General features: G+C 46.3%; 1 protein-coding gene across 1 annotated transcript in view; it reads right to left on the bottom strand.

Annotated features, from left to right (window-relative positions):
* PPA1 (pyrophosphatase (inorganic) 1) overlaps positions 1-7,234 on the bottom strand; it is a 42,135-nt gene extending 34,901 nt beyond the window's left edge. Inside the window, exon 1 of the mRNA XM_005882731.2 lies at positions 7,195-7,234. Within this exon, the coding sequence (XP_005882793.1) occupies positions 7,195-7,234 (40 nt within the window). The remainder of the gene's footprint in view (positions 1-7,194) is intronic.
* Positions 7,235-11,636: the final 4,402 nt, after the last annotated feature.

Here is an 11,636-nt window from a genome sequence, read left to right as displayed (position 1 = left end):
CTGCATGTAAGGCGCATAAGGGAAATGAATGCAACACGATTAGAGTAATCAGTCATTAGCGAACATTGTAGTTCGTTATTAATAATTATGTATAACAGGATATTGTAAAAATTAAGTTATGAGATTTTTATTAAAACATTTCTTATGTACCATTATATTGGCTGGACCACAAAAATATTGTTGTGGGCCGCATGTGGCCCCGTGGGCCTAGAGTTTGACATGCTTGCTGTAGAGGTAGGAGACAAAACAGGACACTGTGGTGTCTTGGAAACCAGACGAAAGAGGGGATTTCAAGACGAAAGAGTAGTCAGCTCTTCTATGCAGCTACCTTCTGGACTTCTCTACTTGGCTGGCATCTCATATTCACCAGCTCAAAAAATGAGCTCACCTTTCCCCCCCCTGAGTTCTCTATCTCAGTTAACGGTGCCACAACTGCCCGATCAGCCAACCGGGAAGCTCCTCTAAGCTCCTCCTGGTTAAGCTCTGCAGCAGCCACTGGTGGTTGCCCACCCAACACCTGTTTACACTCCCTTTCTCCTTCTCAACTGGACTCTGTTGTTGTTCAGATGCATCTACCCACCACTGTATGGCCATGTGCTTTCGGGAATTTGGTGCTAACTCAGCCCTGGGTCCGGGGGGGGCGGGGGGGTCAGATTTAACTTGATTAAATCTAAGTTAATCACGGTGGTCCATTCCCTTGCCAATACTGGTTTGGTTGTGGGTGTGTGACACAATTCTGGCCGAGGTTATGTAAGGGGAAGTGTGATAGAAGCTTCTGGGAAAGGCTCTCTTGCTTTTATGAGCTATACACTGGAAGAGGCCATGTTCTTCCTTTTTTGGACATTGTCTTGGCATTTGCCAACTCCAGCTGTCTTACAACCTGGAGGAGAGGTACCCTGCAGGTAACAGTGATAAACCTACAATTAGGATGCCAAACGGAAAATTGTGTGAAATTGTTATCTCACGTGACTTTGTTGTTGTATTTAAACCAGTTTGATTCAGAGTTTTCTGTGTCTTGCAGCTGAAAAACATTCTAATGGTCACAACTTCCCAGCAGTCTTTACCCCCTTCCCCCAGATTAATTTGCTTGCTGATGGACTCTAGTTCTAGGTGTGGGTCTTAATTAGTCTAATCAGCAGTTCTCAACCTGTGAGTTGCAACCCCTGAAAATACATCCTGCATATCAGATATTTACATTACGATTCATAACAGTAGCAAAATTACAGTTATGAAGTAGCAACGAAAATAATTTTATGGTTGGGGGTCACCACAACATGAGGAACTGTATTAAAGGGTCGTGGCATTAGGAAGGTTGAGAACCACTAGATCAATCATTGAAATCTCAGCCCATTAACTGTTCCAGAACCCCATTGAAAAAAATGGGATTTCCCTAGCCGCAAGGTTTGGTTCAAAAATAGATACCTGACCCAATTTGAGCCAATGAGTTTGCTGACTCCTTCTGAGGAGTTACTTTGTTCTCTTAGGAGAAACTCATGGGCAGAGATATTCTCTCTCTCTCTCTCTCTCTCTCTCTCTCTCTCTCTCTCTCTCCTAATGTAAACAAGAAAGCTTGTAGCTCTGATTGCTGATAGCTGTATTCTGTACCATGAAGGAAGCCAGCCTGAGGATGAAGTTTACATTGTAAATGGCAGAGCAGAGAAATAGAGACAACCTGGGTACTTGATGACATTGTTGAACCACTGGGTCAACCTATCCTTTGCACTTATTGTTCTATGAACCAACCTATCCCTTTACTTTAAGCTATTTTGAGTCAGATTTTGTTAATGGCAACCAAAAGCATCCTAGATGATGACTAATCCTCCCACAAGCTACCATTTACCAGGTAATAATGCATGGATCTTTCTAGCACCTCTTGAACTTACTGCCTCTTCTTCATCTCTACAGCATTAGCCAATCCTGGGTTTCTCACCTGGATTCCCACAAAGAACTCCTAACTCAATGGTCTCCGGTCCCATTTCCCTCCAACTCATTCCCTACCTGTTGCCAGTGTGAGCTTTAACGGATGAAGATCTGAGTGTATCACTTCCCCGTTTCAAACCCTCCTCTACCTGGTTGTCTCTAGCTCAGTCTTTAAGACATTTCAAGTTTTTATGGGAACACTTTTCTGACACCCCTCAGGCTGTTCCATTGGTTATGTGGTCAACCATGATACCTCGTCAAGAAAAAACTAGTCCACATTGTGATTTTTGTCTTTTCTATCTCTGCTCACTTGTCTGTGCGGAATTCCCCCATGTTCTTAGACTCAACAGACAGTAAGTTTGTTGAGCGTACACATGCCAGAATTAAGTTTTGTCTACCCTGTCACATTTAAAAGGGGGAAGCTAACCAAGCAGGTAATTTGGTTTAGTGTCAAGAACACTGGACTGCAACCCACAAAGCCTGAAATTTTGTTTTGATTTCATTGCTTATGAGCTTTGGGACGTCAAGGAAATGCCGTGACTTCTCTGCAACTCATTTCCCCAGCTGTAAAATGGGAATACTGCAGTTATGTCTGTGGTAACACAGCCTACTGTCTACCTTTTCTGGGGGAGGATGGCTGTTTTGCCTGGAAACTGTTCATTCAGAGTAAAGATGCAAAAGGGGGAGAATTACTAATGCGACAGAAAGTGAAAAGTAAACACTATGTTCTTTCACAATTAGTTTACTTTCCATTTTCCATAATTTATAGCATAGATAACAGAATCATTTTCCAAAGACATGGACTTGAGGATAATAAAGGGGGGTGATTACGATCATTAGAGGTGGCTTCAAGAAACCGCCAGACAGCAAACACTGTGAATGAACAAAATACACTATGCAAAATGTTCCTCCTTGGGGGGGCAGGGGTCAAATAGAAACAGAGGCATGGATACATGGAACAGACTGACAGATCTCAGAGGGGAAGTGGGGTGGGGGGACTGGAAAAAGAAGGTGAAGAGATTAGCCAAAGAACATATAGGCACTGCCCATGGCCACAGACAACAGTGTGGGGAAGGCCGGGGAAGGGGGCGGCGGGCACTGGGTGGAGATGGGCAAAGGGGGGAAAGGGGGGGCATCTGTAATAGTGTCAACAATGGAAAAAACAACAACATAAATATAGGCTGCTCAGTCGCTGAACGAGCTTGGCTTTGGCTGTTCTAACCTCTCGGCAGAGAGGGAGACAGACCAGGGTGGGGAACAGTTACTCCTCAAACAGAGAGTGATTTAACACCACCCCTGGCCATGTGACAGCCCAATTAATTTGCCCAAATCACTAAGCTTGGGTTTTTCCACCCCCATTAATTTGTTTGCTTGCACATGACAACAGCAGCATTTGTTGGTGACAGGATTCAAAGGCCTGGGCATTGCAAGTAGCAAGAGAACACAACTCAAGGCGGGACACCACAGCCAGGTGGCGGCTTTCGCCCCATCAGTGGCCACATGCAGAGGGACCCAAAGGATCTCTTTCAGCCCCGGCCTGCCTTGAAGACTTGGTGCAGGGTTAGACCAAACTAAATTTACACCTTTTACTTTGAGATGGTATTCTTTCCATCTCAAATCTTTGGAAACCACTAAATGTGATGGAAATGTGGTCTTGTGGCCAAAACAGCAGTCTGGAGCCTGTGGTCGTCTGGTTTTATTTTTAGGATTAAAGGGCACCTCCATCAACCCTCTTTCTTTTATTCTAAACCTCAGTTTCTCAAATATAGGAAGGAGAATCCATAGCAGCTTTGGAGAGAGGTGAAAACCTGGCTTCCTAGTCAGATGTGAATCTCAGCTTCAGCGTCTCCTGGTTATACAACCCTCAATAAGTTACCTAACTCCTTTGAGCCTTGGTTTTCCATCAATCATATGGGAATAATAATGACTACCTGGTTATTTCATTCATTTGACAGACATTTATTGAGTGCCTCTTATGTACCAGGCAGTGTCCTAGACCCGAATGCACGAAGGTGAGTGAAATAGACGTAGCCCCTGTCCTCATGGAGCTTATGATCTGTTGTGAGAAATACACAACAAAGCTCTTAGAATTATGCCTGGCTTTTAACAGGAACTCAGTAAATGTTTTGAGTTGACCAGAATCATAATTACTGATATTCAGTACCATATTGATATGCGTTAATTCCTTTTTCATTGACCCCCCTCCTATGTTATAGCCTTTGCACATGATGTTTCCTCTGGGTAGTTCTTTCCTCAGCAATTGGCATGGCTCCCTCTTCCACTTCATTCATACCTGTACCCAAATGCCACCTCCTCAGAGGGGCCATTCCTAACCACCTATCAAAACATCCTCCCACATCTATCACATTCTATCCGCTAATCTTACCTTAAATCCATTCATTTTTGTTTGTTTGTTAATCCTCCCTTGATGTGAGAGAGACACATTGACTGGTTGCCTCCAGCTCGCAACCTGACTGGGACCTGGGATCAAACCTGCTACCCAGGTACATGCTCTTGATCGGGAATCAAACCAGCAACCCTTTGGTATGCAGGTGGATACTTTAACCACTGAAACACACCAGCCAGGCTGCTTAAACCCATTCTTGATGGGTTTAAAATCATCTACCGATTAGTGATAAGTTCCTCTTAGATTTAGGGCAATTTTTTGTACAAAGGTGTCTACAATATAATCATAATTTTAAAAGACAGATTTGATAACACTTTACAACAAAAAAATATAGAGTAACCAATAAGCATATGAAAATATGCACAACATCACTAGTGATCAGGAAAAATTTTTAAAGACTGATACTACTAAGTGGCAAGAACAACAGGAACTTTCATATACTGCTGGGAATGAAAAATGGTGCAACAACTTTGGAAAACACTTTAGAAGTTTCTTATAGTTAAACTATACACTACCATACAGCCAGTAAACCCACACCTAGGTATTTGTCCAAGAAAACTGAACGTGTGTGTGTGTGTGTGTGTGTGTGTGCGCGCGCGCGCGTGTGCTTTTATACGCTCATAGCAGCATTATTTGTAATTCATAAATTTATAAAAACTAGTAACAACCCAAATGGCTATCAAATAATGAATGAACAGACAAAATACAATATATTCACACAATGGAATGCTACTCAGCAATAAAAAGGAACAAAGCAGCACATGCTGTAACATGGATGAATCTCACAAACGTCGAGCTCAGTGAAAGAAGACAGACTCACTGCATGGTTCTACGTATGTGACATTCCAAAACCAGAGGGGTGGTTATCAAGGAACCAGGAGTGGGGGGAACAGGGCTGACTACAAATTGGCACAGGGCATTTGGGGGTCGGGGGTGGGTGGGTGCTAGAAATATCTTGAGTGTGATAGTGGTTACACAATTGTATACAATAGCTAAGACTTAGCAAAACATACACTAAGATGGGTGAAGTTTATTATAGACAAATTATGCCTTAATAAAGCTGTTACAAACATTTTAAATATATAGATAGATATGCATAAAGAATGACTCTATACTTACCTCTTCTGGTAGGATCTGGGTGCTTTTTATTTTTGTTTCTTTGCTTATGTAAATTTTGTAAAATTTCCACAGTGATTCTAGTGCTTTTGTAGAGAGAGAGAGAGAAAACAACAACAATAAAATTCCATAAACATAAATAATTGGGTTATTCAACAAGTGTTCTATTATCGAGTCAATATTGTTTGCTTGTAAGGAACCCATTTGGTTCACGTCCTCATCTATCTTTCCTCAGTGGCACTTCTGAGGGGTGAGCTGAGGAAATGGATGCAAAACGGTACAGAGCTTAATAGCCATGCTTTGTCCGTCCAGTTCTCGGTTTGGCTCTCACCTGGATTTTTGGATGAATACACAGTAGACTAATGATTGGGGGGCTCTCACCCTACTTTGCCAACTCCACCCTCTATTCCAACCCAAATCAACTCGTGCGTCCTCCAGGCCCCAAGAGAAAGTTCTCAGCATAGGGCTGGGCAGGTTGTGGTTTGTGGGGTCCAGGCCTGGCCGCCCGCCTCCAGCTCGCGTTGGTCTGTTGAGTGTTGCATGGCCTTGATGAAGTCAAGAGGCCATTCATCAGTGGAGACCCACGATTAGCAGGACCTCACACTGCCCATGGCAGGACAGGACCCGGAGTCCCTCCAAGAGCCCCTCTGGGGTGGGGGTACTCGGTGTCAACAGGTCTGGTCCTTTTCCTCCATCATACATCCAATTCATCTTCTGACTTTCCACCCCTGAGAGAGCAGTCACCTTAGGAGACCTGACCAGCCCGTAGGCGGGGGATGGCACGAACGGAGAAATCCGCTTTGCTTGCCCTTGCATACCTCGGGTAGCGGGACAAAGCCCCTATCAAGGCCCAGGTATTAGGACACAGGACTCTGCTGAGGGTAATAAATCAATACTTATAAAAAGAGCTTCATAAAACATCATCCCGTAGGGAGAACATAATTTCCCAGCCACTTTAGTTAAGAAGGAAAGCCCAGCGTAGGAATCAGAGCAGCTGGGATGGGTGTGGGGAGGGAGACAATCCTCGCTGCCCTAAGAGACTCTGCTCTGTCACCCATAAGTGCTAAGTTGGCAGAAATCCCAGTTCCCAACTTGGGGTCTCTGTCCTCAGGGTTCACACAGGCACTATTTTCAGGGACTTAAAACTCCAGCATCTTAAAACTCTACACATTATTCATAATAGTCAAAAGGTGGAAACCATCCAAGAGCCCATTGACAGATGACTGTGTTAGCAGTGGAGAAAATGGCGCCAGGCGCTAGCCTCGGTTCAGCAACCTCAGTGCTTGAGTTCTGGCTAAGGGAAGAATTCCGAGCCAAAACTCAAATCATAAGAGAAAGTTTATTTATAAAGTCACAGAGGGAGAAGAAGTGAGTGGTAGAAGAAATGGGCTCAGGAAAGAAGTTATAGCAAAAGAAGGCCTCCACGGATTGGTTGGCGCCGGGGAGGGGGTCATTAGCCATGGCAGCTGGTCCTGCTGTCAGCCATGGCGTCGCTCACGCTCTGCCTGGTTTTGCTGCTTTCCTGGGCCTGGAGTGGAAACACACCTGAGGCCTAGATGTCATCTCCAGGGATCGATGCTTAAGGGAATGGCCGTGCAAGGGCTTGTACTTTTGCCTGTTGCTAGGCACCTGAGGTTCTACCCCCTGGTGGCCCTCCGCACCTGGCCCATTGTTCCTGCTCTCCTCATGCCTATCAAACTGCCTCCTCCAAGTGGATAAACAAAATGTGGTCTATGTGAGAAAGGGCTCACCTGTCCGAATTTCAAAGGATGAACTGGGAAACAGAAGCATGGCGAAAAGGAGATTTTTAATAACACTCGAGAGAAAGTAGGCGTCCATTGTACAGGTACACACCTGGGGCAGGGCCCATAGCCCATCTAGTTAGTCCCACCTCTGGTTCCTCATTGGCTGAGTACTATGAGGTCACCTGTTTCCTCATACGTGGCCCAGGTCTTGCTGTCTCCCGTTGGGCCATTAAAAAAAATTGGCGGAGGCCTTTCTAGCTGACTCCACCTCCCCTGTCTAGCTGAGGCAGATGCCTGGGGGTTTCCGCCTTGTTGGCCCAGTGTGCAGTTCTTTGTTCCTCTTCCCTCTTCCCTACATTCTTCCCTCCCTCCCCACCCCTTCTACCCCGGGGACATTCAGTAAATTCCATCAGAAGCCGACCATGCTGGAGATGGATCACAGAGGTCCATTTCTTACAGTATATACAATAGAATATAGTCAGCCTTAAAAAGGAGCAAAGTACTGATCCATGCTACAACATGGGTAAAGCTTGAAGACGTTATGCTAAGTGAAAGAGGTCAGTCACAAAAGACAAACAAGGACAAACACTGTATGACTCCTTTTGGATGAGGAGCCTAGAATAGTCAAATTCCTGGAGACGGAAGTAGAGTGGTGGTGCCAGGGGCTGGGAGGGATGGGGAGCTGTTGAAATGGGTACAGAGTTGCAGTCAGGGATGCTTAAAAAAGTTCTGGAAACAGTGGTGATGGTTACACAACAATGTGAAGGCACTTAATGCCCCTGAACTGTACTCTTCAAAATCATGACAATGGTAAATTTTACGTTGTATATATTTTAGAACCTACACAAAAAGCCAAACACTCCACCGGTCTCGTCCCCTTATAAAAGCATTAAATCACGCCTGTTACCATTCAGATCAAATCTCTAAATGGGCAGGCATGGCCTCTGATTGATTTTTTTTAAATAAATAAAAATAACAGCAAAAATATATCAGTTATGACCTAGTGCTGTTTTCCTGGCAGGCGCTATCTTTCAAAGCATGGCATCTTTGGGGGGAAATGAGACAAAGGGGCCTTGATGGAAAGGTTGGCTGGGTGCGCGTCCCGGTCTCCCCCAGCTGTAGGGCTGTGCGCTTGTGGTTGGGGAGGCCATGCTAAAGGGGAAACACACTCCACAGGAGTGACCAGACAGTGTCTCTGGACAGACTCCACCCCCGGGACAAGCGTTTGGATCTGAGATGGCCATTTCTCTGGCCTATTTTTAGAGCCTGGCGTCAGAATTATTCACAGTAAATAGGCAGGAGCTCTCTGGCCTATGACACAGAACATTGATACAGCACCAAAAACGGGGCCCATGCAAGCACTAGCTAATGAGGGGCAGGATGGCACACCCCCTCCTGGGACCCTCATCCATCATCCCAGACACCTGGACCAGGTGGGGTCCTGAAGGGCCTCACTGTCTTGGCACCCTGCTCAACACGTGGGTTTAGAGATGTGCACAGAGCAGGTCAGGCCGGGTATGGAAAGACTCGACACAACAGATTCATTTCCCAGGCCAGGAGCTTGAGGACGGGGATTCTGGTTCACCCAGGCAGAAAACGTTGTGGGAATTTCCAGCTTTCCTCCCCGCTATCCCCAGTCCACCTCCTTGAGAAGCAGGATGCAGTGGGGGAAGAAACCACCAGAAGACACATTCTAACCCAAACCCTGCCCCTCTGCGGGCTGTGCCCTTGGCCCCTTGGAGCGTCAGTTACTTTGTTTATGAAATGGCAACAGCAATATCTCCTTCTGCCTCGTTTGTGTGAATCAAATGAGACAGTGTCTGGGGATTTGCTTGAGAAGATGACATGATTGTTTAGAAGTTTCCTTCTGCCCCTACATCTGGAATAAACAAGGTTCAGTGATTGTGTGTAGATTAAGGAAACAATCGAAGTCTCAGAGTCCAATTCTCTTTACTGGAAATGTTTCTTTTTTATTCACTAAAATTCTAGTCACACTGTGTTTTCTTCTTATTCTTATTATTTAAAATATATTTTTTATTGATTTCAGAGAGGAAGGGAGTGGTAGAGACAGAAACATCAATGATGAGAGAGAGAGATTGGCTGCCTCCTACACACCCCCTATTGGGGATTGAGCCAGCAACCTGGGCATGTGTCCCAACCGGAAATTGAACTGTGACCTCCTGGGTCGATGTTCAACTGCTGAGCCACATAGACCAGGCCACGCCGTGTTTTCTATAGAAATGAGGGGAAATGTCCAGTTAGCTGCAGGTTACTGGGGCCATGCAAGGATCACCGAGGCAATCCATTTCCTTCCATCTCTTAAAGAGAAGCCTCACTTCTCCAAAGTGATGCAGGCATGTTGGGTGAGAGGTGGAGTATACAAGGAACCTCCTGGTCCCAACCCCTTTTTAGGGTACCAGTTATCCATGTTGGGAGGGGCTTAGCGTTGGTCCTCTAGGAGGCCCCAAAGGGCACACCAGCTTCAGTTTGCCAGCTTCTTCCGGCCGTTCCCAGGAGGGAACAGGGGGAAAGGCTTTGGGAAGGCCTGTACTTGCAGCTCCAGTGAGATGTGTTTCCAAAGGCAGAAAGGGGGTAGGCACTGTGCTTTCTCTTCCTCCTGTCCATGAGTAAACAGCCAACACCTCCGTGGGCCTGGCAGCCAGCTGCCTGTCACACCCTAAGTTCTTGCCTGGGCCTGGGTGATGGTGGTGGGTCCCCTATGAGGAGAGGAGGGAAGACAGAGCCCCGCTATCCCTACCCCCCACCACACACACACCCAGGGCTCAGACCCAGAGGGCGAAACCCAGAGTACCTGCAGGTACTGATGCAGGCTCTTCTGGGCACATTCTGCAGCTGCTCAGGCATGAAGTCCTGTTGTAGTACTTTGGGGAAAAGTGACCAACCCTGGACACCAGCTAAGACACCTGCACAGAGCTGGCAGGAGGGGCATCCATGTTCTCCTCGGAAAGGGTCAAGGGGAACGGCTTCAGCAACACATGAGGGACCCCAGGACACGGACGCAAAGCATCACAAGCACAGGCCAGCCTTGCTTTTTGCTTCTTTCCAGCACATCCATGCAACGGAATTCTAAGCAGCTGTAAAAAGAATAAAAGACGCTTTCATTTGTTAACATAGAATAACTTCATGTAAATTAATTTTAACGAATCCTATTTACAATATACATGCTATATTTTTAAGCAGAGAACAGGTAACGGTGAAGAATTGACGGCAAAGTTAGCATTTCCTGAATTTGCTTGCACTTGTATAAAATGCTTTTGGAAAGAGATACAAGAAACTGACAACACTGTCTTCCAAGAGAGGACAGGGTGGAGAGGAGATTTTTCACCCGATGCCTGTGGGAGATTTTGACTATTGAACCATGTAGATGTGTTATCTATTCAAGCAATTTTAAAATTTTAGGCACGTGGAAAGGACTGGCAAAACCACCTTAACCAGTGATCTCTCCGTATCATTGTTGACCGGTGTGTGTGTGCTTATATGTGTGTGCGTGCATGCATGTGTGTGTGTGCCTGTATGTGCGTGCGTGCCTGTATGTGTGTGCGTGCATGCATGTGTGTATGTGCATGTATGTGTGTGTGCCTGTATGTGCGTGCGTGCCTGTATGTGTGTGCGTGCATGCATGCGTGTGTGTCCTGGTGGGTTGGGAAGAAAGATGAAGCACGGTTTATGTCCAGCAGCCCTGAAGGAACCTGGGGTTCTGCAGTGAGTAAAGGTCCTGTTAGGCAGAGCCAGCACACCTGAGAGGAAGCTGACTGCCCTGGCTCCACTTCCCTGGGTTCTAGAACCTATAAAAACTAGGACTGTGACTCCCCTGTCCCAAGCCAGGTAATTCACTGGGAGTGGGGCTCTGAGCTCAGCACCTGCAGGCTGGGACCTCCAGGGGTCTCCACAGCCCCGGAAGTCCAGAGTCCCAGGGTCTGCGGAGCCTCATTCAGACACAGGAGAGGGTGGATGACGGGAGGGGGGAGCGCGGGGGGATCTTTCTGACACTTGCAGATGAACAGGCAGGAATTTAGTGGTCAGGAAGTCTAGTTCTGTTAAATGGTCAGCCGGGGCCCACGTAGACGCTCCCAGTGACAGAGCTGTCTTTTATTGGAGAACAGCTCAAATAAGTGGATTTTTAGGTCTTTATTCAGAAGAAATCTGCTTCCTTACCACGTCTTCCCAGTGGTTCTGGTTCTGCCCATGGGAGCCACCTGGTAGAGTAGGACTGAGTGGTGTAGCTGTTAGAAATATGGGTGTGGGAATGAGACACGTGGCAGGTAGCCATGCAACTACAGACCCGCCCCTTAATCACTCCGAGCATCAGCTTCCTCACCGAGAAAATGGAGATGATAATCATGCGTATTTCACTGGATTGTTGTGAGGATTAATTAAGATAATGCAGGGAGAGTAAGTCACACGATGCCTGGAAAAAGAAAAGATGA

The sequence above is a fragment of the Myotis brandtii genome, unplaced genomic scaffold (assembly GCF_000412655.1).
Source record: "Myotis brandtii unplaced genomic scaffold, ASM41265v1 scaffold735, whole genome shotgun sequence".
Taxonomy (NCBI): Eukaryota; Metazoa; Chordata; class Mammalia; order Chiroptera; family Vespertilionidae; genus Myotis; species Myotis brandtii.
This window is presented reverse-complemented; position numbering and strand designations above follow the sequence as displayed.